This window comes from Kogia breviceps, chromosome 6 (assembly GCF_026419965.1).
Source record: "Kogia breviceps isolate mKogBre1 chromosome 6, mKogBre1 haplotype 1, whole genome shotgun sequence".
Lineage (NCBI taxonomy): Eukaryota > Metazoa > Chordata > Mammalia > Artiodactyla > Physeteridae > Kogia > Kogia breviceps.
Genome location: NC_081315.1, coordinates 12,509,858 through 12,537,516, shown reverse-complemented (window position 1 = coordinate 12,537,516; position 27,659 = coordinate 12,509,858). Strand labels below are relative to the sequence as shown.

Genomic DNA, 27,659 nt, shown 5'->3' with positions numbered 1-27,659 from the left:
AACATTTGAAATATAGGGGTCTCTGAAGAAGAGAAAAAGAAGGGGTCTGAGCAAATTTTTGAAGAGATAATAGTTGAAAACTTCCCAAATATGGGTGGAAATAGTCAATCAAGGTCAGGAAGCGCAGAGAGTCCCATACAGGATAAACCCAAGAAGAAATATGCCAAGACACATATTAATCAAACTATCAAAAATTATATACAAAGAAAAAATATTAAAAGCAGCAAGGGAAAAACAAGAAATAACATACAATGGAATCCCTATAAAGTTAGCTGATTTTTCAGTAGAAGCTCTGCAGGCCAGAAGGAAGTGGCAGGATATACTTAAAACAATGAAAGGGAAAAACCCACAACCAACATTACTCTACCTAGCAAGTATCTCATGCAGATTCTACAGAGAAATCAAAAGCTCTACAGAGAAGCAAAAGCTAAGAGAATTAGCACCACCAAACCAGCTCAGCAACAAATGCTAAAGGCACTTCTCTAAGTGGGAAACACAAGAGGAGAAAAGGACCTACAAAAACAAACCCAAAACAATTAGGAAAATGGTAATAGGAACATACTTATTGATAATTACCATAAATGTGAGGGGATTAAATGCTCCAAGCAAAAGACACAGACTGGCTGAACAGAAACAAAAACAAGACATGTATATATGCTGTCTACAAGAGAAACACTTCAGAACTAGGGACACATACAGACTGAAAGTGAGGGGATGGACAAAGAAATTCCATGAAAATGGAAATCAAAAGAAAGCTGGAGTAGCCGTACTCATATCAGACAAAATAGATGTTAAAACAAAGACTATCACAAGAGACAAAGAAGGACACTATATAGTGATCAAGGGATCAATCCAAGAAGATATAACAATTATAAATATTTATGCCCCAAACATAGGAATATCTCAATACATAAGGCAAATGCTACCAACCATGAAAGGGGAAATCAACAGTAAAACAATAATAGTAGGGGACATTAACACCCCACTTTCACCAATGGACAGACCATCCAAACAGAAAATAAATAAGAAAACACAGGCTTTAAATGACACATTAAACAAGATGGACTTAATTGATATTTATAGGACATTCCATCCAAAAACAACAGAATACACTTTCTTGTCAAGTGCACATGGAACATTCTCCAGCATAGATCACACCTTTAGACACAAAGCAAGCCTCAGTAAATTTAAGAAAACTGAAATCGTATCAAGCATCTTTTCTGACCACAACTCTGTGAGACTAGATATCAATTACAGGAAAAAAACTGTAAAAAATAAAAACATATGGAGGCTATATAATACACTACTTAATAACCAAGAGATCACTGAAGAAATCAAAGAGGAAATTAAAAAATACATAGAAACAAATGACAATGAAAGCACGATGACCCAAAACCGACGGGATGAAGCAAAAGCAGTTCTAGGAGGAAAGTTTATAGCAATACAATCCTACCTCAAGAAAGAAAAGAATTGTCAAACAATTTAACCTTACACCTAAAGCAAATAGAAAAATAAGAACAACAACAACCAAAAAGACAAGGTGGGCGGAAGGAAAGAAATCGTAAAGATCAGATCAGAAATAAATGAAAAAGAAATGAAGGAAATGATAGCAAAGATCAATAAAACTAAATCCTGGTTCTTTAAGAAGATAAACAAAATTGATGAAACATTAGCCAGACTCAATCAGGAAAAAAAGGGAGAAGACTCAAATTAACAGAATTAAAATGAAAAAGGAAAAGTAACCATTGGCATTGCAGAAATATAAAAGATCATGAGAGACTACTACAAGCAACTATATGCCAATAAAATTGACAACCTGGAAGGAATGGACAAATTCTTAGAAAAGTACAACCTTCCAAGATTGAACCAGGAAGAAATAGAAAATATGAATAGACCAATCACAAGCACTGAAATTGAAATTCTAATTTAAAATCTTCATAAAACAAGAGCCCAGGACCAGATGGCTTCACAGGCGAATTCTATCAAACACTTAGAGAAGAGCTAACACCTATCTTATTCAAACTTTTCCAAAATATAGCACAGGGAGGAACACTCCCAAACTCATTCTACAAGGCCACCATCACCCTGATACCCAAACCAGACAAGATGTCACAGAAAAAGAAAACTACTGACCAATATCACTGATAAATATATATGCAAAAATCCTCAACAAAATACTAGCAAACAGAATTCAACAGCACATTAAAAGGATCATACACCATAATCAAGTGCAGTTTATCCTAGGAATGCAAGATTCTTCAATATATGCAAATCGATCAATGTGACAAACCATATTAACAAATTGAAGAATAAAAACCATTTGATCATCTCAATAGATGCAGAAAAAGCTTTTGACAAATTTCAATACAGATTTACGATAAAAACTCTCCAGAAAGCAGGCATAGAGGGGACCTATCTCAACATAATATATGGCCATATATGACAAACACAGAGCCAACTTCATTCTCAATGGTGAAAAACTGAAAGCATTTCCTCTAAGATCAGGAACAAGACAAGGTTGCCTACTCTCACCACTATTATTCAACATAGTTTTGCAAGTTTTAGCCACAGCGATCAGAGAAGAAAAAGAAATAAAAGGATTCCAATTCGGAAAAGAAGTAAAACTGTCATTGTTTGAAGATGACATGACACTATACATAGAGAATCCTAAAGATGCTATCAGGAAACTACTAGAGCTAATCAATAATTTTGGTAAAGCAGCAGGATACAGAATTAATGAACAGAAATCTCTTGCATTCCTATAAAATAATGATGAAAAATCTGAAAGAAAAAAGTAAAGAAACACTCCCATTTACCATTGCAACAAAAAGAATAAAATACCTAGGAATAAACCGACCTAAGCAGGAAAAAGACATGTATGCACTAAGATTCTCTTTGTTATGAAGCAGAAACTAAAACAGCAATGTAAAACAATTATACTCCAATAAAGATGTAAAAAAAAAAAAAAACACACAAAATATAACCCAATAGAAAAATGGCCAAAGGACCTGAATGGGCAATTGACTCAAAAAGAAACCTGAGGAGCAAAAAAATGCAGGAGAAGATGCATAACCTTTACATAATAAGGGAAATTGCAAATTGAAATAAAAGATATATCATTATACACTGAATAACTTAATAAAAAAAGTAAAAAAAAGTAAAAGTGTAACAAAACCAACATTTAGTGGAATTTGAATTTGTAGCACTGCTGGAGGTATGTAAATTGGTAAATATTTATGAAAATAGGTTTGAGATTATCGAGTAAAGTTCAGTGTATGTTTTCTTATATTGCAGCAATTCTACTCCTGGATACAAATCCTACAGAAATACATGCACAAGTACAAGAGAATGTATCCAAGATATACATATAAGAATATTCATAATATCATTGCTTATGATAGCCTAAAAGCAGAAACAGACCACAGCAAGTTGTGACACATTTATACATAAAAAATGATACAGCAATATAAAGGATTAAACAACTTCATGTAACAACAAAAATGCATAACACAAACACAACGAGGAATATAAAAAGCAAGAAGAAAGAATATATGCTATATTGTGTCCATTGATAAATTGAAATATCAGAAAAACAAATATTTAATGATGCACACTTAGTTGATAAAATTATACTAAAATGTAAACAAATTAATATCATAAAATTCAGACTAACAGTGATACTACTGAGAAGGGAAGTCAGGGATGTCAACAAGAAGTATAATGGGGGTTTTAAGATGCTTGATATGTTCTACTTCTTTACCATAGTAGTGGGTGTTTCCTTTACAATAATTCACTAAACTATCCTTGTGCTTTATGTAGTTTTCTATATGTTTGCTATGTTTCACTATACAACAATTAAAAACACATTAAGATAGTTTCAACTTCTCTAGCATAAATTTACCAAGAGGTTTTTATTGCTCATTAGAATAACTCTAAATTTCAATTTGTATAAACTTTTCTGCATCCTACACCTCAGCACTGGAAAGAAACATCTACTGAAGACCTTACTTTCAATGCAGCAAACTTTATACAGTTACAAATTTATAGCTATGAACTCTGTACGCACACTCAATTAACTTAGGTTTTTCCCTACCCAAAATATATAAAAATGGCAAATCAGAACTGTAGAACTCATTTCTGCAGGGTTTTTACATTTCTCCTTAAGAAAGTTATTGGCCCAGTATTTCATGAAACATCCTTTATTGGCAGTCTACTTCTTACATGTGATGTGTAGTATAAAACAAGAGTCCATTACCCACAAACCATATTTTTTCTACTTATTATACGACATAGATGCTGAAATACTGTAATGTCACCCTTTATAGTAAACTTTCCCTCTTAATATATAAAATTTATCAAAGCTCTTATTCTGATTTTGTGCATGTTACAAGCTAAAAACCAAGTAGCTATGCATTGCATAAATATTAAATTCACTACTTTATAAAAATTGGTATTATAATGAATGGAAGATTATGCTAGTTCCCTAGGCAATGATCGGTTTAATTTTTTCCCTTTATTCTAAGTCACAGATAGAATTTATTGATTAATACTTCTGATAAGTATGTAAGGTCATCTAAATGCCTAATTCTTCCCCCTTTTCTTCTCTCTCAAACTACAATATAGACTTTAATGCATATCGTGATTGTATTGCATGGAGAACAATCAAACAAAGCCATATTACTATAAGAAAAAGCAAATTTATCAATGTGTATGGTCTTACTTTGCGAACACCTCGGCCAAGCTCTTCTCCATAGTTGGTTCCAAGAATTTCAAAGTGGACATTGGGATTGCCTCCATTTTCTCCAAATTCTAGCTCTCCAGTCAACCCACTAACTCCACCCTAAAGGAGAGAAAAGATACTGATGTAAGATATTTGAAGATGTAAAATAATAATAATAGGAAGTTCTAGGAACACAATTTTCATCTATAAAATAAATATTTTTTCAAGCATGCAATTATTAACAGGATATTTTTAATAGATACACAGCATTAATAGGAGTACAATTGAAAGTAGCCTTGAGCATCACTTAATCCAATCCCATCCACTCCACAGAAAATGAAATTTTGACGCAAAGAAGCAAATTGTACTCAAAATGCCATGTATGAGTTCAGACTAAATTCCAGGCTAGGATTTTTGCCTACATATGTTGTGACATGCATGGATCCATTAGTCAAAAAACAAGATACTTCCAGAGAGCATAGAATGTACTCTGGAAAAAAGTTTTGACAATACTCTTTCTCCAGCACAATTCTCTTCTAATTTAATCTAAAATTATGTCTGGAAATCTTAAAAGCCATAGTTTTTAACTTATTGGAGGTTTGTTTTTCCTCCTTTAAGTATCTTTTTCAAATTAAAAAATCTAAATTAGTCTTGAAGTCTGTTTTTGCTCTTAAATAGTAGTTCTAGCTGTTGTGATTCCTGGGAATTTCCAAGCTTCATCTTTCACTCAACATGACAGATGTTCATTTCCCCAACAGATGGCAAGATAGGTAATACTTCTCTCTTTCTTGTTTACCATTCTTTTCTCAGTTTAGTTTATCAGCCTTCACATTATTTAGGATTTTACAAATGAAAATAACATTGTGAGTCACACTCTACTAAAGTATTTCTAACTTAGAATTTTGGCATGATAATCACATATATTTGGACAAATTACCTCAGTTTGTAAATTGCTTGAATTATCACCTCTGTGATGTTGATACTTAAATATATTTCATTTGCCATAACCTGTAATTCAACCTCTAGTCTTTTTTGGCAGGTATTATGCTGTCTGCTGTATCTCCTACTTCATCTGTGTCTTACCGGCCATCACATGACACTGAGTTCATAACAGCCATTCAAACAAATTATTCCTTATTCATTAATGTCAATATTTAATCGATTTCATTTTTGCAACAGTAATAATCAACAAAACTGATCCTCCACTGTTATTTTCTAGTAAGATAGCTTCTCTTTTATTATCCAGTTTTATTAATAAAAATATATTGAATTTGAAATATCTGTGTTCTTCTCATATGTGATTAAACAGTCAATAGCATGGATTTTTTGGTTTTGTTTTTTTGTTTGTTTTTTGGGTTTTTTTTTTTTTGCGGTACGTGGGCCTCTCATTGTTGTGGCCTCTCCTGTTGCGGAGCACAGGCTCTGGATGCGCAGGCTCAGCAGCCATGGCTCACGGGCTAGCCTCTTCGTGGCATGTGGGATCTTCCTGGACCGGGGCACGAACCTGTATCCCCTGCATCGGCAGGCAGACTCTCAACCACTGCACCACCAGGGAAGCCCAATAGCATGGATTTTGAAGTCAGACTTCCTGGATTTGACCAATGACATCAGAATCTACTAGCTGTACAAACCTGGATAAGTCATTTAATTTCTCTATGCCCCAATTTTACATCTGTTAAATGGCAAAAATATTAGTATCTACCCCAGAAGATAATTATGTCTTATAATACAAGTAAATATAGAGGAGTGTTTGATAAATTTTGAGAGCTTAATTACTATCACCATCATCATCATCATCTCCATGATTATTTCATTCTTTAATTTTGGAAGGTTTCTAGTTCTACTAGAAATTATAGGCATGCTCCTCAGTTTGGGGGGGGGGTTTAAACTAAAGTTTATAAGAGTTGCAAAATTTCATTATATGCTTGAATATTTACAGGCTTTGGAAAATGTTTTTGTAAATTTGACTCAATTATATTTCATCGGTTAGTATTTGGGGAGAAAAAGAGTTATTAAAGCAGCTGGTTTAGGATCTATTCCCCCATTTTCTGATATGTATGTATGTGTGTGTGTGTGTGGTGGAGGGAGCAGCCCAGAGGGAGAAAAGGAGGTAAATGAGTCTAATGCCCTTGTCAACTGGAATCCCAGGTAAAGAGATTAGTAATGTTTACTAGGAAGAAGAGTCTTATCTATAAAAGCCCTTAGCAGTTTGTCCTGGCCTAAAGAATTATTATTATTAGTTGTTAACTGGAGTAGCAAACAAACTCCAAATCTATGGAGTAATGGTTTATGGCTCCCTGGAAAATGTCCTAAAGCGTTACACTTTCTAGGGCAAAAATAGAGATATTTCATAATGTAAATGCTCTGTTTTGTAGGTAAGCCTACAAAATCTTTTTTGGAGACAGAATGTGCATGTATGTCCAATGTGGAAAGAAAGGGCTTGGGGGGCCGGGGAGCATACAGAATTTCCAATAATCTCTTTCTCCTTTGTGCTTCTTAATTGCCTGCATCTGATATGGGTGAACTATCCCATTCTTGTACGTAAATCTGATCCATCCTGAATGTTCACTCAGTACTAATATCTCAAGGAACCCAATTTTCACTTAAGATTTTAAAGACTGGGTTAAGTCCAGTGGATCTTATTAACATAAATATGTCTAAATGGCAAATTCTGTAGGAGTTTGACAAATATAGCTTATATTACTACACATAGTTCAAACTACTGGTATTAAGAAATCCATTTAGGGCTTCCCTGGTGGCGCAGTGGTTGAGAATCCGCCTGCTGATGCAGGGGACACGGGTTCGTGCCCCGATTCGGGAAGATCCCACATGCCGCAGAGCGGCTGGGCCCATGAGCCATGGCCGCTGAGCCTGGGCCTCCGGAGCCTGTGCTCCGCAACGGAAGAGGCCACAACAGTGAGAGGCCTGCATACCACACACACACACAAAAAGAAATCCATTTAGAAGCACTTTTCTTGTCCTCAAAATCACACATCTACCTCAGTAATATCTCCAATTATATCAGAATCTTACATTTCTGACTTAGTACTTTATTTCTAGGAAAAAGAGGAAAGATATTGTGTATCAATATGATTGCTACATTGCAAAAATGCTACACTCCTGAAAATTTTAAACTTTAACCACTAGACTGCCTGGCACTGTATTATTATTATTGTTCCCCATCAATACTCATATGGCCATCCTGGGCCAGTGTCTTTTCTTTGGCTCTCTGGTACCGAGCAACTCAGTCCACTTACTCCACATTGCACATGGTAAAAAAAACCCATAAATCAGGGAACCTGCATTTAGCTTACTGTGGCTCCACTTATCTTCTTCACCTTTTTGACTTCATAATTTATCTTCTTTATGCTGTATTCTTTTTCTCTTTTTTCAAGGTGTAGGTACTATTTCTTATTTTTTAACATCTTTATTGGAGTACAATTGCTTTACAATGGTGTTAGTTTCTGCTTTATAACAAAGTGAATCAGCTATATATATACATATATCCCCATATCTCTTCCCTCTTGCATCTCCCTCCCATCCTCCCTATCCCACTTCTCTAGGTGGTCACAAAGCACTGAGCTGATCTCCCTGTGCTATGTGGCTGCTTCCCACTACCTATTTACATTTGGTAGTGTATACATGTCCATGCCACTCTCTCAGCAGTGTGAGGTGATACCTCTTTGTAGTTTTCATTTGCATTTCTATAATGGTTAGTGATGTTGAGCATCCTTTCATGTGTTTGTTGGCAATCTGTAGGTCTTCTTTGGAGAAATGACACTTTCAGTCTTCTGCCCATTTTTGGACTGGGTTGTTTGTTTTTTTGATATTGAGCTACATGAGCTGCTTGTATATTTTGGAGATTAATCCTTCGTCAGTTGCTTCATTTGCAAATATTTTCTCCCATTCTGAAGGTTGCCTTTTCATCTTGTCTATATGGTTTCCTGTGCTGTGCAAAAGCTTTTAAGTTTCATTAGGTCCCATTTGTTTATTTTTGTTTTAATTTCCCTTTCTCTAGGAGGTGGGTCAAAAAGGATCTTGCTGTGATTTATGTCATAGAATGCTCTGCCTATGTTTTCCTCCAAGAGTTTTAGAGTGTCTGGCCTTACATTTAGGTCTTTAATCCATTTTGAGTTTGTGTATGGTGTTAGGGAGTGTTCTAATTTCATTCTTTTACATGTAGCTGTCCAGTTTTCCCAGCAGCACTTATTGAAGAGCCTGTCTTTTCTCCATTGCATATTCTTGCCTCCTTTATCAAAAATAAGGTGACCATATGTGCATGGGTTTATCTCTGGGCTTTCTATCCTGTTCCACTGATCTATATTTCTGTTTTTGTGCCAGTACCATATGGTCTTGATTACTGTGGCTTTGTAGTATATTCTGAAGTCAGGGAGCCTGATTCTTTCAGCTCTGTTTTTCTTACTCAAGACTGCTTTGGTTATTCGGGGTCTTTTCTGTTTCCACACAAATTGTGAAATTTTTTGTCCTAGTTCTGTGAAAAATGCCATTGGTAGTTTGATAGACATTGCACTGAATCTATAGATTGTTTAGGGTTATATAGTCATTTTCACAATGTTGATTCTTCCAATCCAAGAACAGGGTATATCTCTCCATCTCTTTGTATCATCTTTAATTTCTTTCATCAGTATCTTATACTTTTCTGCATACACGTCTTTTTCCTGCTTAGGTAGGTTTATTCCTAGGTATTTTATTCTTTTTGTTGCAATGGTAAATGGGAGTGTTTTCTTAATTTTTCTTTCAGATTTTTCATCATTATTGTATAGGAATACAAGAGATTTCTGTGCATTAATTCTGTATCCTGCTGCTTTACCAAAATTATTGATTAGCTCTAGTAGTTTCCTGATAGCATCTTTAGGATTCTCTATGTATAGTGTCATGTCATCTGCAAACAGTGACACCTTTACTTCTTTTCCAATTTGGATTCCTTTTATTTCTTTTTCTTCTCTGACTGCTGTGGCTAAAACTTCCAAAACTATGTTGAATAATAGTGCTGAGAGTGGCAAGCTTGTCTTGTTCCCGATTTTAGTGGAAATGGTTGCAGTTTTTCACCACCGAGAATGATGTTGGCTGTGGGTTTGTCATATACGGACTTTATTATGCTGAGGTAAGTTCCCTCTATGCCTACTTTCTGGAGGCTTTTTATCATAAATTGGTGTTGAATTTTTTCAAAACTTTTTCTGCATCTATTGAGATGATCATATGCTTTTTATTCTTCAATTTGTTAATATGGTGTATTACATTGACTGATTTGAGTCTATTGAAGAATCCTTGAATTCCTGGGATAAAACCCACTAGATCATGGTGTATGATACTTTTAGTGTACTGTTTGATTCTGTTTGCTAGTATTTTGTTGAGGATTTTTCCATCTATACTTATCAGTGATATTGATCTGTAGTTTTCTGTTTTTTGTGACATCTTTGTCTGGTTTTGGTATCAGGGTGCTGTTGGCCTCATAGAATGAGTTTGGGAGTATTCTTCCCTCTGCTATATTTTGGCAGAATTTGAGAAGGATAGGTGTTAGCTCTTCTATAAATGTTGATAGAATTCGTCTGTGAAGCCATCTGGTCCTGGGCTTTTGTTTGTTGCAATATTTTTAATCAGTTTTAATTTCAGGGCTCATGACTGGTCTGTTCATATTTTCTATTTCTTCCTGGTTCTGTCTCAGAAGGTTGTGCTTTTCTGAGAATTTGTCCATTTCTTCCAAGTTGTCCATTTTATTCGTATTTAGTTGTTTGTAGTAATCTCTCATGATCCTTTTTATTTCTGTGGTGTCAGTTGTTACTTCTTACTTCTTTTTCATTTCTGTTGATTTGAGTCTTCTCCCTTTTTTTCTTGATGAGTCTGGCTAATGGTTTATAAATTTTGTTTATCTTCTCAACGAACCATCTTTTAGTTTTATTGATTTTTGCTATTATTTCCTTCATTTCTTTTTCGTTTATTTCTGATCTGATCTTATGATTTCTTTCCTACCACTAACTTTGGGGTTTTTCTGTTCTTCTTTCTCTAACTGCTTTTGGTGTAAAGTTAGGGGTTTTTTGTGATGTTTCTTGTTTCTTGAGATAGGATTGTATTCCTATATACTTCCCTCTTAGAACTGCTTTTGCTACATGCCACAGGGTTTGGGTCGTCGTGTTTTCATTGTCATTTGTTTCTAGGTAGTTTTTTAGTTCCTCTTTGATTTCTTCAGTGATCTCTTGGTTATTAAGTAATGTATTGTTTAGGCTCCATGTGTTTGTATTTTTTACAGATTTTTTTCCTGTAATTGACATCTAGTCTCATATTGTTGTGGTTGGAAAAGATACTTGATATGATTTCAATTTTCTTAAATTTACCAGTGCTTGATTTGTGACCCAAGATATGATCTATCCTGGAGAATGTTCCATGACCACTTGAGAAAAAAGTGTATTCTCGTTTGGGGATGGAATGTCCTATAAATATCAATTAAGTCCATCTTGTTTGATGTATCATTTAAAGCTTGTGTTTCCTTATTTATTTTCATTTTGGATGATCTGTCCATTGGAGAAAGTGGGTTGTTAAAGTCCCCTACTATGATTGCGTTACTGTCAATTTCCCCTTCTATGGCTTTTAGCATTTGCCTTATGTATTGAGGTGGTCCTATGTTGGGTGCATAAATATTTACAACTGTTGTAATTTTCTTCTTGGATTGATCCCTTGATCATTCTGTACTGTCCTTCTTTGTCTCTTGTAAGAGTCTTTATTTTAAAGTCTATTTTGTGTGATATGAGAATTCTACTCCAGCTTTCTTTTGATTTCCATTTTCATGGAATATATTTTTCCATCTCCTCACTTTCAGTCTGTATGTGTCCCGAGGTCTAAAGTGGGTTTCTTGTAGACAGCATATATACTTTTCTTGTTTTTGTATCCATTCAGCTAGTCTATGTCTTTTGTTTGGAGTATTTAATCCATTTACATTTAAGGTAATCATTGATATGTTTGTTCCTATTACCATTTTCCTAATTGTTTTGGGTGTGTTTTTGTAGGTCCTTTTCTTCTCTTGTGTTTCCCACTTAGAGAAGTTCCTTTACCATTTTTTGTATAGCTGGTTTGGTGGGGCTGAATTCTTTTAGCTTTTCCTTCTCTGTAAAGGTTTTAATTTCTCTGTAGATTCTGAATGAGATCCTTGCTGGGTAGAGTAATCTTGGTTGTAGGTTTTTCCCTTTCATCACTTTAAATATGTCCTGCCACTCCCCTCTGGCTTGCACTTTCTGCTGAAAGGTTAGCTGTTAATCTTTCGGGGATTCCCTTGTATGTTATTTCTTGTTTTTCCCTTGCTGCTTTTAATATTTTTTTCTTTGTATTTAATTTTTGATAGTTTGATTAATATGTGTCTTGGCATGTTTCTCCTTGGTCTTATCCTGTATGGGACTCTGTATGCTTCCTGTACTTGATTAACTATTTCCTTTCCCATATTAGGGAAGTTTTCAACTCTAATCTCTTCAAATATTTTCACATTCCCTTTCCTTTTCCCTTCTTCTTCTGGGTCTCCTGTAATGTGAATGTTTTTATGTTTAATGTTGTCCCAGAGGTCTCTTAGGCTGTCTTCATTTCTTTTCATTCTTTTTTCTTTATTCTGTTCAGCAGCAGTGAATTCCACCATTCTGTCTTCCAGGTCACTTATCCATTCTTCTGCCTCAGTTATTCTGTTATTGATTCCTTCTATAGAATTTTAAATTTCATTTATTGTGTTGTTTATCATTGATTGCCCTTTAGTTCTTCTAGTTCCTTGATAAACGTTTCTTGTATTTTTTCTCTTCTATTTCCAAGATCATCTTTACTATCATTACTCTGAATTCTATTTCAGGTAGACTGCCTATTTCCTCTTCGTTTGTTTGGTCTGCTGGGTTTTTACCTTGCTCCTTCATCTGCTGTGTGTTTCTCTGTTTTCTCATTTTGCTTTACTTACTGTGTTTGGGGACTCCTTTTGCAGGCTGCAGGTTCGTTGTTCCCATTGTTTTTGGTGTCTGCCCTCAGTGGCTAAGGCTGGTTCAGTGGGTTGTGTAGGTTTTCTGGTGGAGGGGACTAGTGCCTGTGTTCTGGTGGATGAGGTTGGATCTTGTCTTTCTTTTGGGCAGGCCCACATCTGGTGGTGTGTTTTGGGGTGTCTGTGACCTTATTATGATTTTAGGCAGCCTCTCCACTAATGTGTGGGGTTTTGTTCCTGTCTTGCTAGTTGTTTGGCATAGGGTGTCCAACACTGTAGCTTGCTGACGGTTGAGTGGAGCTGGGGCTTAGCATTGAGACGGAGATCTCTGGGAGAGCTTTCGCTGTTTCATATTATGTGGAGCCGGGAGGTCTCTGGTGGACCAGTGTCCTGAATTCGGCTCTCCTACCTCAGAGGCACAAGCCTGACACCCGGCTGGAGCACCAAGAGCCTGTCAGCGACACGGTTCAGAATAAAAGGGAGAAAAAAAGAAAGAAAGAAAAATAAAATAAAATAAAATAATTAAAATAAAAAATAATTACTAAAAATTAGAAACTAGTAAAAAAAAGAAACAGACAAGAAAAAAAGAAAGAGGAGAGAAACCAAACCAAAAAACGAATCCACCAATTATAACAAGCATTAAAAACTATACAAAAAATAAATAAATAAAGATAGATAGATCCATAGGACAAATGGTAAAAGCAAAGCAACACAGAAAAAAATCACACAAAGAAGCATACGCATACACACTCACAAAAAGAGAAAGAGGAAAAAAATATATATATATATCTTTGCTCCCACTGTCCATCTCCTCAATTTGGGATGATTCCTTGTCTATTCAGGTATTCCACAGATGCAGGGTACATCAAGTTGATGGTGGAGCTTTAATCCGCTGCTCCTGAGGCTGCTGGGAGAGATTTCCCTTTCTCTTCTTTATTCGCACAGCTCCCAGGGTTCAGCTTTGGATTTGGCCCCACCTCTGCGTGTAGGTCACCTGAGGGCATCTGCTATTCGCTCAGACAGGACAGGGTTAAAGGAGCAGGTGATTCGGGGGCTCTGTCTCCCTCAGGCCGGGGGGAGAGAGGGGTACGAAGGCGGGGCGAGCCTGCGGAGGCAGAGGCCTGTGTGACGTTGCACCAGCCTGAGGCGCCCCGTGCGTTCTCCTGGGGAAGTTGTCCCTGGATCCCGGGACCCTGGCAGTGGAGGGCTGCAGAGGCTCCCGGGAGGGGAGGTGTGTAGAGTGACCTGTGCTCGCACACAGGCTTCTTGGTGGCTGCAGCAGCAGCCTTAGCGTCTCATGCCCATCTCTGGGGTCCGCGCTGATAGCCGTGGCTCGCGCCCGTCTCTGGAGCTCCTTTAAGCGGTGCTCTGAATCCCCTCTCCTCGTGCACCAGGAAACAAAGAGGCAAGAAAATCTCTTGTCTCTTCAGCAGCTCCAGACTCTTTCCTGGACTCCCTCCCGGCCAGCCGTGGCGCACTAACCCCTTCAGGCTGTGTTCATGCTGCCAACCTCAGTCCTCTCCCTGGGATCCAATGGAAACCTGAGCCTCAGCTCCCAGCCCCGCCCGCCCCAGCGGGTGAGCAGACAAGCCTCTTGGGCTGGTGAGTGCTGGTCAGCACCAATCCTCTGTGTGGGAATCTCTCTGCTTTGCCCTCTGCACCCTGTTGCTGCGCTCTCCTCCGTGGCTCCGAAGCTCCCCCTGTCCGCCGCCCGCAGTCTCCGCCCGCGAAGGGGCTCCTAGTGTGTGGAAACCTTTCCTCCTTCACAGCTCCCTCCCACTGGCGCAGGTCCCATCCCTATTCTTTTGTCTCTGTTTTTTTCCTTTTTCCTTTACCCTACCCAAGTACGTGGGGAGTTTCTTGCCTTTTGGGAGGTCTGAGGTCTTCTGCCAGCATTCAGTAGGTGTTCTGTAGGAGCTGTTCCACATGTAGATGTGTTACTGATGTATTTGTGGGGAGGAAGGTGATCTCCGCATCATACTCTTCCACCATCTTGAAGGTCTCCCCCATATTGTATTCTTAATGAGCTGTTAGCCTGTGTAATTAGTAAAACCTTCTCTCACGTGGATATAAACGGTGCTTGAGAGGTCAGTATTTCAAGCAAATAAACCCTTTAACTAAAGCCCCTTCTTATCTGACTCAGACTTAACCTCTCTGATATTCGCTTGCCTAAAAATATTTCCATGTGTTTGAGCTTTTTTTTTTCTTTCATTTATCCTCATCTCAATATTGAAATCAGAGCCTTGGTAAAAATGTATGCTGGCCAGGTGGTGATGAGCAGTCATTATCTTTGTGCATGCATAGCTGCAGTTTTTTAAAAAATCTCTTGATACAGCTGATTCTAAACAAAATAAGCTAATGGGACATTGATAGTATGAATAACACATATAGTTTTTAAATGTCCATTAAATTGACAGTAATAATTGCCTCCAGAGTAAACCTTTTGAAAAATACCATGTAAAATTGGTTTGGATTTCATCCTATACACTCTGTAAAGAAATACCAGTGGGTATCAAATATGAAAAGAAGAAGAGAATAAAAATAAAAAGAGTAGATCAAAGGTCAGGAATAATTTACCACTGGATAATCAGTTCCTGAAAAGGCAGAAGGTTTGATGTTCCTTTATGGATAGGATAAGTTGGAAAAAAAAAGAAGAAAGAAAATTTCCTAAGTATTTGTTTCACTCTCTTTATGAGGCGGAAGGACTTATCCCTATATTTGAAACTTCAAAGTAACTGAGAGATACTTTTGGAAGATCATATGGAACATCAAATATTAATGACACTTGTCTAATTTCCATATACATATTCCTAGGTTCCTTGCAACCTGCAAACATGCTTGGTAACTAAGAATACCCTGTTAAATAAACATAAGCCCAGCAAGACTGTGATCACACTGGGAGATGCCAGACTCAGCAGTGTGCCCTGATGCCCTCATGTTTCATAAGTTAATTTCAGTGAGAAAAATCCCTGAGAGAAAGAAGATACTACATTCTATACCCAGAAAAGAAATACAATTTGTAGATAAATACTAGAATACACTATGCCAAAAAATAAAAAGGAATAAAAACATAAAACTTAATTTGTGTAAAATGTTTAGGAAAACTTGAGTTGCCATATAACATTTATATATGTGTATATGTGCATACAGATACATACATACATATTTACAAATACACATATATACCCAAATATTCATTCATAATAGAAACTTGAAGCAAACTGAGCAGGAAATAAGAAACTACTAACATTTTGGTCATGCTGTCTACATCTCAGAGAATAAGAAACTGAGGCCCAGACAACTAGTTATTTGAGGAACCTGAAGCCTCCTTCTTGTGCCTCATAAATTTTCCTCTAGACGATGTAAGCTGCGTGTCCAATATAACACATGCATATCACAGTGATTGCTCAAAAAATGTATGTTGAACTAAATTAAATTAAAATTGACACCATTTTACCCACTTTATGATTCAAATGCCCTGAATTTGAGGATACATTGAAGGGTCCACAAGAAGACTATTTCAAGGGCGTTGACTAGATTTTCAAAGCTCTTGTGGCAAAAAGTTTATCTGCACACATTTTTGTCAAAAGGTTATCTTATATTCCAAGTCAATACTGTTTCTAGTAAGTCACATTATGTTTTCCTAAATGTTCTCTCTGTCCTTCAGATTTATAATTCTAAATGGGACATAGTGCTTAACACGAAAAGCAAAGTAATATATTTACATTACTCTGAGTATACAATTTTTTTAAAAAAATCAACAAGGGGAGATCAATCAAGACAAAGGAATAAGAAGATATAGAAGTCACCTCCCCCCACGAACACATCAAAAATACATTTACATGTGGGACTATTCTCACTGAAAGCTAACTGGAAAAAAGACGCCGATACAACCAAGACTATAAGAAAGACTTCACATATAATTGGGTAGGAAGAGCAGAGAAATTATCAGGTTAGGACCTGTGACCGTGGGAGGGGACTCAGAGGAAAAGGGAGGTTACATGGGCAGACATCCTCCCCGGGGCATGGGCAGTTCAAGTCACATATTGGGCTACACAGGCCTGAAGTCTGACAAAGGGCAGACAAGCCCCCTTGGCTGACTGGAGGGCTACTGAGACTAACAGGGCGGCTGTGGGAAGCCTGACCTCAGCTCGTGAAGAGTGTGCATCCTCTGGCTTGCTCCTGAGGCAGCGTGCAGAGGGCAGAGGGAGACTGCGCTACTGGCTGCCGGGTTTTCTGCGACCAACCTAGCATCTGCCCCAGCCTGAGCCTCTCGATTGTTCCAGCCTTGCTTATTTCATGTCACAGCTCTGCACTGGATATAGGGCTGCCAAGACTGAGGAAAGTGGTAGACCTTGGAACACAGAGGTGACTCAGACCTGGGGCAGCATCTGGGCAGGGAGGGGGCAGCCACTGCTGGCACTACACAGGCAGCACATCAGAGACAGCCTGGACCTCTGTCTACAGTCAACCTTCTGCAGCCCATGCCCCATCATGAGCTGAGAGCCCACATGGGCCCCTACTGCTCCAGCACCGCTCTCCTCTGGGGCAGGGGTGCCGGAGCTGACAGAGGGGAGAGCACATACTTGAAGGGAATGGAGCCACCTTGTACCCAAACTTCAGGGCTTCTGTTCCAGCAACTTTGGATCTGACCCCATCCCCAATCAGCAGGCAGTGGTCACTGGCAGCTGACAGCTACCAGCACACCATGAGGAAAAATGTGACTTGCATTCATGTCAAATCCAGCTCTCCCACCAAAGGCACTGGGCACACACAGACTATACATGGATGCTCCCATGTAAGGACACTCCTTAAAAGACCGCAATAGGTAACTGTTTCCCCTAAATTCATAGAGACAGAGAAAGTTAAGCAAATGAGAAGACAGAGGAATTGGTCTCAATTGAAAGAGCAAGAGAAAACCCCTCAAAAATACATAAAAAAAACAGAAATAAACAATTTACCAGATAAAGTATTTAAAGCATTAATGACAAGAATGCTAACTGAATTAGGGAAAAGAGTAGAAGACCACAGAATATTAACAAGGAAGTAGAAAATATAAAAAAGAACCAATCCGAACTGAAGAATAAAATAACTGAAATGAAAAACACACTAAAAGGAATGAATACAAGACTAAGTAATACAGAAGAAAGCAAAAGTAATCTGGAAGACAGATAATGGAAATCACTTGATCAGAACAGTGAAAAGAAAAACAAATTTAAAAATTAGAATAGTTTAAGAGATCTCTGAGATAACACTGAGTGTACCAACATCTGCATTATAGGGGTCCCAGAAGGAGAAGAGAAAGAGAAGGGGGTTGAAAATGTATTTGATGAAACTATGGCTGGAAACTTCCCAAACCTGAAGAAAGAAACAGATATCCAGGTACCGGAAGAACAGAGGGTACTGAATAAGATGTATCCAAACAGACGCATACCAAGACATATCGTCATTAAAATGGCAAAACTTAAACAGAGAATTTTAAAGACAGAAAGAGAAAAACAAAGAGTCATATACAATGGAACCCCCATAAGGCTATCAGCTGATTTTTCTACAGAAATGTTGCAGGCCAGAGGGGAGTGGCATGATATATTTAAAGTGCTGGAGGGAGACCTTCAAGGTGGCAGAGGAGTAAGACATGGAGATCACCTTCCTCCCCACAAATACATCAGTAATGCATCTACATGTGGAACAGCTCCTACAGAACACCTACTGAACGCTGGCAGAAGACCTCAGACCTCCCAAAGGGCAAGAAACTCCCCACGTACCCGGGTAGAGCAGAAGAAAAAAGAATAAACAGAGACAAAAGAACAGGGATGGGACCAGCACCAGTGGGAGGGAGCCGTGAAGGAGGAAAGGTTCCCACACACTAGGAGCCCCTTCGCGGGCGGAGACTGCGGGTGGCGGAGGGGGAAGCTTTGGAGCCGCGGAGGAGAGCGCAGCCACAGGGGTGCGGAGGGCAAAGCGGAGAGATTCCCGCACAGAGGATCGGTGCCGACCGGCGCTTGCCAGCCCGAGAGGCTTGTCTGCTCACTTGCCGGGGCGGGCGGGGCTGGGAGCTGAGGCTCGGGCTTCGGAGGTCGGATCCCAGGGAGAGGACTGCGGTTGGCGGCGTGAACACAGCCTGAAGGGGGCTAGTGCGCCACGCCTGGCCGGGAGGGAGTCCTGGAGAAGTTTGGAGCTGCCGAAGAGGCAAGAGACCATTGTTTCCTGGTGCGCGAGGAGAGAGGATTCATAGCACCTCCTAAAGGAGCTCCAGAGACGGGCGCGAGCCGCGGTCATCAGCGCGGACCCCAGAGACGGGCATGAGACGCTCAGGCTGCTGCTGCAGCACCAAGAAGCCTGTGTGCGAGCACAGGTCACTCTCCACACCTCCCCTCCCGGGAGCCTGTGACCTAAATAGACCTAAACAGACATTTCTCCAAAGAAGATATACAGATTGCCAAAAAACACATGAAAGGATGCTCAACATCACTAATCATTAGAGAAATGCAAATCAAAACTACAATGAGGTATCACCTCACACCAGTCAGAATGGCCATCATCAAAAAAATCTACCAACAATAAATGCTGGAGAGGGTGTGGAGAAAAGGGAACACTCTTGCACTGTTGGTGAGAATGTAAATTGATACAGGCACCATGGAGAACAGTATGGAGGTTCCTTAAAGAGCTAAAAATAGAATTACCATACAGCCCAGCAATCCCACTACTGGGCATATACCCTGAGAAAACCAGAATTCAAAAAGAGTCACGTACCACGATGTTCACTGCAACACTGTTTACAATAGCCAGGTCATGGAAGCCACCTAAGTGTCCATCGACAGACGAATGGATAAAGAAGATGTGGCACATATATACAATGGAATATTACTCAGCCATAAAAAGAAACAAAACTGAGTTATTTGTAGTGAGGTGGATGGACCTAGAGTCTGTCATACAGAGTGAAGTAAGTCAGAAAGAGAAAAACAAATACTGTATGCTAACACATATATATGGAATCTAAAGAAAAAGAAAAGCTTCTGAAGAATCTAGGGGCAAGACAGGAATAAAGACGCAGATGTACAGAATGGACTTGAGGATACCGGGAGGGGGAAGGGTAAGCTGGGACGAAGTGAGAGAGTAGCACTTACATATATACACTACCAAATGTAAAATAGATAGCAAGTAGGAAGCAGCCACATAGCACAGGGAGATCAGCTGGTGCTTTGTGACCACCCAGAGGGGTGGGATAGGGAGTGTGGGAGGGAGGGAGACACTAGAGGGAGGGAATATGGGGATGTATGTATACATACAGCTGATTCACTTTGTTTCACAGCAGAAACTAACACAACATTGTAAAGCAATTATACTCCAATAAAGATGTTAAAAAAAAAAAAAAGAATTTCTTTCTATTGGCCCATATGCCGTACACATATATGGAAGCAAAGTCAGTGCCCAAGTGCAGAGGAACTGAACACTCAGCTTCAGAGCAAGTGAGCAGTTTTTCCAATCACTGTCAGAAAGTCATCTTCAGCCAAGGCACATGGGGCTTCGTCAAATATATCTGTGGTAATGGCTATGTCAGATTGTTCCCAAACATCTTCAAAAAGTTGTGGGTACTTTAGGGCCAGTGTCTTACTCTTAGATAAAATAAGTTTTTTTCAGTGCTTCAGCTAACTCTTCTTTCCATTTAGGAGAGATGGCACTCATTCCTGTAGTAGGGATAGATATGTCTACAATGCCAGTCTGGGGGTTAGTGGCAGACTGCTTACAGCCTCTCTATGGAGGTCTGTATCTTTGCTTCAACTTTATTTGAATATCATACTTTAGCATGGGCTTCTGCTAAGCCATTGTAATGATTCCAGCTTTGGAGGGTATGCAGAAACCACTTCTCTACCTGAGCTTTGGTGACAGCCGGGCTGGCTTCCTGACTCAAACTAGGCATCCAGTGCTGTGACAGCATGGTCCTTCAGCACTGCCGTATCCGTGAACTCCTCTTTCACATGCTGCCTGCTCGAGCGGTACACAGCCACGAGGTGGTGAGGCAGACGCCTGCCACAGGTTTCATCCTGAGCTCAAGCATGAGGAAGATGGAACCGAACCTGGGTAAAAAGGTGTGAAATCGCTGGGTATTTTCAAAGGTGGTATTTTTTAGCGTTACGCTAAGACTCAATAGGATTTGTTGCTGTCAGGATACATGCGCGTGCATTGAGCTTGCCAATAACCCCAGCCACTGGAGTAAGGAGAGTTAGCTGTTCCCTGGCTTCAAGCAACACTGATCTTGTACTTTGATTCACCTTTTCAAGTATCGATACAGCAGATGCCAGTCACTAACGATAAGGGTACCGGTCTGCAGGACCAGCTGCCTTCTTTTGGGGCCTTTCACATACACTGTTAGGCTGACCGCACTGAAGCCCTTCCCAGGTGCATGTCGGCCCCAGGGTGCCAGGTTGTAGACACACTGCAGGAGCTGGGACTTGCTGGCCCCAGGGCCACTGCACAGCAGGGTGCTGGTCTCAGCATGAAGTCTGCCTCTTCCTGTTTGGCTAAAACCCTTCCCTCTTCCCCAGAAAAGCTGAGGCAAGTGTCCCTTTTCGAAATCTTCCTGTTCTTAAGTGCTTGGACCTGAGGCCAAAGCAAGTCTCTCATAGATGTCTGGTTTTCTGGAAAGCTTCTTAAGTAATTCCACAGGCTTCTCTGAAAAAAAGTTTCTGTTTTCCTTCTTCATCTCCTCTGTGCAGACGTTTTGCATCCCTTTTCTGATAATGAATGACGTCGAGGAGGGTTTTGTAGATAGACTTCACATTACTCACCCTTGGGCTGATTCAACAGGAACAGCTGGATAAATGCCTGTGATATTCTCTCTGTCCCCAAGATGAATCTTGTCAACAATGTCACTGTGAGCAAAAGGATGAGGCAGCTGCCCTGCAGGCATATTTTCAGGAGCCTCTTGGAGTTTGATCACCTGTTTGTCAGAGAACGAGACGCGATGGGCAGTCCTGGGTCAGCATCATGCTGTGGGTGGCGTGGCGGCACGCCCACACCCAGGCTCAGTGCTCCGACAAGAAGCTCCGCCTCCTCTTGGACAGTACAGGTGCACACCTGGCACTGGGAGAAGGCCCCGCGCACCTCTGGAATCCGCTGGGACGTCCTGATCATCGTCACGTTGATGGTGATGAGCTGACTGGTGTCCTCTGGATTCGGCTTTCTCATATTCTTCATCTCCAACGCACTGAATGGTCCTACCTGTATCTGATGTTCTAAGATTGAGTCAGGCAGCTGTCAAAGATCTCACCGAGAGTCATATTAAAAGTCAGGATAACTTCCAGCGGGAAGCAGATGAGCTGTCGCTTCAGATTTTTGTCAAATGATTTTAGGTGTTCACAGTTTACATTTAAAAATGGCTTCCCAATAATATTAGTTTTTCCAAGTAACCGCACGTACGGAGGTTCAGCAATATCTACGGCAATATTTTCTTCTTCTTCAGCCAGAAAGTCAATAAAATCTCTGCACATTTGTTTTGCAGGTTTCCATATTTACATCTCTTCCTCAAATCAGAAGTTTGTGGCCTAGAAACTGCTCACCGGCCACTATGTCTTCTGTTGCTGGCCCATACTGGAAATCTACTTGCAGACCCTTTTGTGCAGAACCCAGGTCAGGCCTCTGCCTCATGGGTGTGCCCCCAACACCACTGCCTGGAGTTCTCTCTATCCAAGAGCTCAGAGTGCCACACGTCAGTGGTGAACTGACAAGAAAATCAGGAGGAATCACTGAAGAATGCATCGCAGGAGAGCTGGATAATAACGTGTCCTGTGCAGCAGGGCTCTGCAGGTCAGCTCCAGGCCTGGTCAGCATCATCTGCAGCTTTCCCGTAGAGGTAGGATCCTGGCCTCATCGTCTCTGACATGGAGACGCCCTGGCTTTCTCACTTGCAACAGGGCAAGATGGCCGCCCCCAAAGCCCACAGGGCTCCATGCTCCCAGATGCCCCAAGAAACATTTTTTAAAGGTTTAAAAAGATATAGGGTATGACAATTAAGTGATGACAATTTTTTGAAGATGATATCAATATTTGCTTGAAAAACACAAGGGAATAAACTACAAAGAAAGAAGTAAGAATCTGGAGTTTAGTACCAAAAGTTAATCAGGTCAGTCACGAAATATATCAAACACCAATCACTTCCTCATGTACCTACAATGACTAGTTTAAAAATACAGTGGAAACACATCCTATTCATGACAGTGTGCACAAGCACACGCATACATGCACAGATACGCATACTCAAAACCCTACACAATTTCAGGAGTAAATACAATGAAAACATGTATGAGGAATATTCTAAACCTTTTCTGAGGGTTATAAAGAGATAACTATATAGACAGATACCATGTCTGTTCGTGGACATCAGTTCTTTGCACTCCTTGCATTCGTATACATAGGCTTTGTAAAGTGTATAGAACATGCTCAGAATACAGGCATGCAGTGGTTACTTGAATGTAATTAAGCATTTTATCACCAGAATATTCACATTGTCATAAAGAGCCTGACCTCATTTGTGACGTCTGGCTGCTGCCTTCTTTTTAAGCTTTGCTTTTCCTTCCTTATTGGGCTCCACATATGGACAGGCTGATTAAGAAAGCCCATCCTGCACCTCCTTCTTTAACAGCCCTGGGAAATTTAAGCCTCAAATATCTCCAGCCCACATAAATGGGAACTTTTCTTAGCCCCACCCCTTAACCCCTGCAAATGCCCAGCCCATTCACAGTGCTTTGCTCAAGCCAGCCTGGGCCTGCACGGGCCCGCTCTGCTTTCCCCAGGAGTCCCTGTGTGAGTAGTCAACTTTTTCTCAAATTCTCTTGTTTTGTGAAGTGTCATCGGCCTGGACATCCAAATGGGATAACCAAGACACTCAGATGAGGCAAAGTAACAGGATTGGAAAAACTTAACTCCGTTTTTAAGGGCAATTTGAAATGTGAGAAAAAAATAATGAAATAGAACGTTTGCAGTCAAACATACCATTCAAACATTGTCTCTAGATACACAGAATGGATATATTCCTTTAAAAAGTGCCACCGGGTTGAAAGTTTACAGGAGAAAAGTATGCAAATATTCCCCCAAAACAAAATTTCATAATTATCATATGAAATCATGGTTTTGATTACAAATTTTCTAACAACAACATTTTACATATTGAATTGCTCCATAAGAAATACCTACATATATTATAGTGTCTCTCTTTCCCTCCTACTGATACTTTCACTAAATAAGTATCTCGTAAGCAACCTCCCAAACAATGATTCTGTCTTTGTGAGACAGCTTCCGAAGAATGAATAGACAGACTCAGGTTCCTGCATCCTAGACAAACCATGAATTAATAAATTGGCAGGGTCAGAACCATGTTCAACAATCTCCCTTGGATTCATACCTGCCAACTCTCTACATAGATAGAGCTGGGGGGTTTTGGCAACACCTTGAGCTTAGATTTGACTTCCTCATTTTTCAGTTGAAAAATCCTCCTCTGACAATATATTCAATACATTTAATTCTCAAGCATTCTGTTGATAAGAGCCTAAATTCTCATCAAAGTGATTCTTCTGCAAAGAGGATACAGTACCAAGAGGAAGATCCAGGCTTTTCTCTATCTGAAACATTTTTCCCTCTACTTCCTGGGTTTTGTACATCTAGCTCCCTTTTAATGTTAATTTTTAGATTTTTCTCTGGCATTTCTAAATACTTCATATTTCAGTTGACTAGCTATTTCTCTAACTATTTCAGGATAAAAGGCAAACACATGCAGAAAGAAAAAGGGTGCATAAAATGAAAAATATAAACTTCCAAATGGCTGTCTCCTTTGTGTAAAGGGTACAGGAGAAATTTGTTTATTTTATTAATCATTTCATTTTAAATCCAAGAAGCTGTGCAAGACTAATGGAAAATGCCAGCAAGGATGACATGACAAAAGAGGCTAATAAACTGCGGGATGCTTATACCTTTGAGAGGAGCTACACAACATTACGGGAATGAAGCAGGTAGCTGAGCCAAAGCAGGTCACAGCCAGGCTAAATACCACATGGAAAGTGAAGAAGAAGAATGCCATCGAGTACCCCAAATAGTTCTCAAATGCTGTAAAATATTAACTGTTTATGAATATTTTTGTTGTAAGGTAAATTAAAGATCATCACATCCAATGTCTCAGCATGCATCATCTAACTGAAAAACACCTAGGTCTAGTGTTTATTTTTTTCAGTAGATGGTGTAGTTTAAAGAAAAAAATAATAATAATAACTTTTTGTATTTTGTGACAGGTACCCAAATAATCTGAGCATCTCTGACCCTAAGGATATAATGAAAGTGCATTAAAATATTTCAACAACTGATTTTTTACCTGCGTAAAATTTCCTTATAAATAAATAAGGGCTCCCTGTTTCACAGACATATATGATTTTTCTGACTTTGATTTTTTAACTATTTCATTTACCCATTACGGTGTTTTGTGCTTTGAATAGGCAGCAACATTAGTGAAAAAAAATCCTACTAAAAGATATCTCATCAAACAATGACTTATTGTCCTTCCTTGTATAAAAATTCGGAAGAGTGAAATGCTAGTCAGACTTGTGGCTGCCAAGGGGGAGGGGGGTGGGGGAGGGAGGGATCGGGAGTTTGGGATTAGCAGATGTAAACTATTATATATAGGATGGATAAACAATACGATACTATTGTTTAGCACAGGGAACTATAGTCAATATCCCGTGATAAACCATAACGGAAAAGAATATTTAAAAAGAATGTCTATATGTGTACAAGAGTCACCTTGCTGTGCAGCAGAGACTGGCACAATACTGTAAATCAACTATACGTCATTAAAAAAAAGTTAACAACAACAACAACACAAAAAACTAGTGGATGAATAAAAAAATAAAAAAGAAACAAAAGAAATGTTAGTCAGAAATTACCTTCTTGATGGTCTCCAGCATGGAACGCCCTCCCTGCCAGGGCTTGGAGTTCTTTCTGATACATGACAAACTAGCCATACTGTGCCACTTCCGGTCCTCCAGCTTCTTATGAAAAGCATTAGCAAGCAGAAGCACCGTGTCATATATGTAAAGGTTTGAAATCTGAAAAGACATTAGACAGTAATCATTAGAATCATTGATGCGAACCATCAAGAACAAGGAGAAAATCGTCAGCTCCGTTGCTTCCGTTCACGCCACAGTTAGTTGATTTACTGGGTTATTTATTACGCAGAAGGTTTCTTTTTTCATTTCCTGGGCAATTTTGTTATTGAGAATGAAGTCTTGTCTGATTGTATGCCCCAATTGCCTTTTCAGCTTATTTAGTTGTGAAACAGAAGATAAAAAAGAGAAGTTTCGAAAGAGCCAAGGCTGTTAGTGTCAGACCTTAGAAAATCACTAGTCCTTATTTCTTTCTGAGGAGGTAAGGATCTAAGGGCTTAAGACTGGAAGGGCAAACTGAACAATACGTTTTCTGAATATGTCAAGTTTTTGCATTCTGGTTATTCAGATGGAGAAATATCAACTTGATCTTACATAGAAGATGAGTGTCATAGGTGCAAAGAAAAAAAAGGAAGCAGACACCTGCCTGTACATTTGTGCTTCTGGAGATAAAGTAATGAAAAAAGTGAGAGGAAACAGCACCATTCACAAACATTACAATGATCAAGGGTCTATACAAAATTACATACATGTGCACTGCAATTAATTAACATGACAAATATCATAAACTATTCACTGTGAATGTGTGTTTATATTAACTCTTTCTTCTTCTAATGTAATCATGTTATCTGCCCTCTATATAGATTTAAAATGAATTATACGCATGTTTGATAAGCTGTATTGCACTCTTACACTTAAGTCTTGCCAGAACCACTATCCTCACTGTTAATTACCAATGGTGTTTATTTTTCAAATAAATTAGAAACAATTTTTTTAAAATACAGATACCAAGAGATATCCAAGGTCAATAACAGAGGTTAAATAATGTAACAGTGTTATATTATTTTCTCTTTGAAGGAAAACTCATATAAAATTAAAAAATAAGAACTCAGCTATAAAAATTAAATCCATTTTAAGCATTTTAATTTTCTCAGATTTTTAAGAGTCTTGTTATCACATTTTTTTTCCTGCAAATAAAGGGGACAGTACTTTGATTACCCTTTGCTTATAATTAATCATGAAGGAATCTTATGAAATTTTCTGTCCACATCACAGCATGGTACTCAGCTTCAATTATTAGGATGATGAAAGTTTGATACTATGAACAACTGTTAATAAGCAGTTCCTAACACGGACTTTTGAGTTTTCTTTCAAAACTAGGTAAATCTTTAACCATTCGTGCCTGTAGACCTTTCTTTAAACAGAATTTGAACACTCTTATGCACTAAGTGAAATTTCAGTTTGTTCTTTATAAGGAAATACTAGGATAGGCTATTTTCATTCTCACCACCCCCTACCCCCCTGCCCAGCCACCAGATAATTACTAGAGGGACTAGGAGGGATGGTGCGGTTGGCAATGAATGAAGAGTGAGACTTGACGTCAAAAGTACCTGATGAATCAAACTTCATCTGAATTAGACTGTGAAGACCCAAAAGGTAAACCTAGGCGAAACATGATGGATGAGTGAGCTGTACCCCAAAATCCAGAGCAAATCTTTTGATGATTTCTCAGTAATATGCAATAATTTGGCCTTCTCTGACCTCTCCTGCACCACTGCCTCAAACTCGCTTGCTCTTAGCAACCTAGCTTTATTTTGTTTCACCCTCTGACTGATTTCTTTAACTGTGTAGATGAGATAGTTGTGGGAGCATCCTTTGATGTCTCTTTATCTTTCTCCATCTAGTTAACTTCCTCTCCTATTCAATTCATGGGTCACAGCTGGGTGAATCCTATCCTGACAACTTCTCAGGATTCTCCCCGCTCCCAGTCTAGGTGGGCAGTTCTCATTGTCTCTCATTGTCTCTCCCACTTGGTGCATACCTCTCT

General features: G+C 39.2%; 1 protein-coding gene and 1 pseudogene across 3 annotated transcripts in view; both read right to left on the bottom strand.

Annotated features, from left to right (window-relative positions):
- Positions 1 to 27,659, bottom strand: part of GRID2 (glutamate ionotropic receptor delta type subunit 2) — a 1,382,159-nt gene that overhangs the window by 513,854 nt on the left and 840,646 nt on the right. For all 3 annotated transcript variants that reach the window (XM_067035515.1, XM_067035516.1, XM_059066448.2), the window contains exons 7-8: positions 25,613 to 25,774; positions 4,721 to 4,840 (exon numbers count right to left, since the gene is read on the bottom strand). In XM_067035515.1, coding sequence (XP_066891616.1) covers positions 4,721 to 4,840; positions 25,613 to 25,774 — 282 coding nt within the window. The remainder of the gene's footprint in view (positions 1 to 4,720; positions 4,841 to 25,612; positions 25,775 to 27,659) is intronic.
- Positions 20,144 to 22,634, bottom strand: LOC131758778 (DNA replication licensing factor MCM4 pseudogene; annotated as a pseudogene).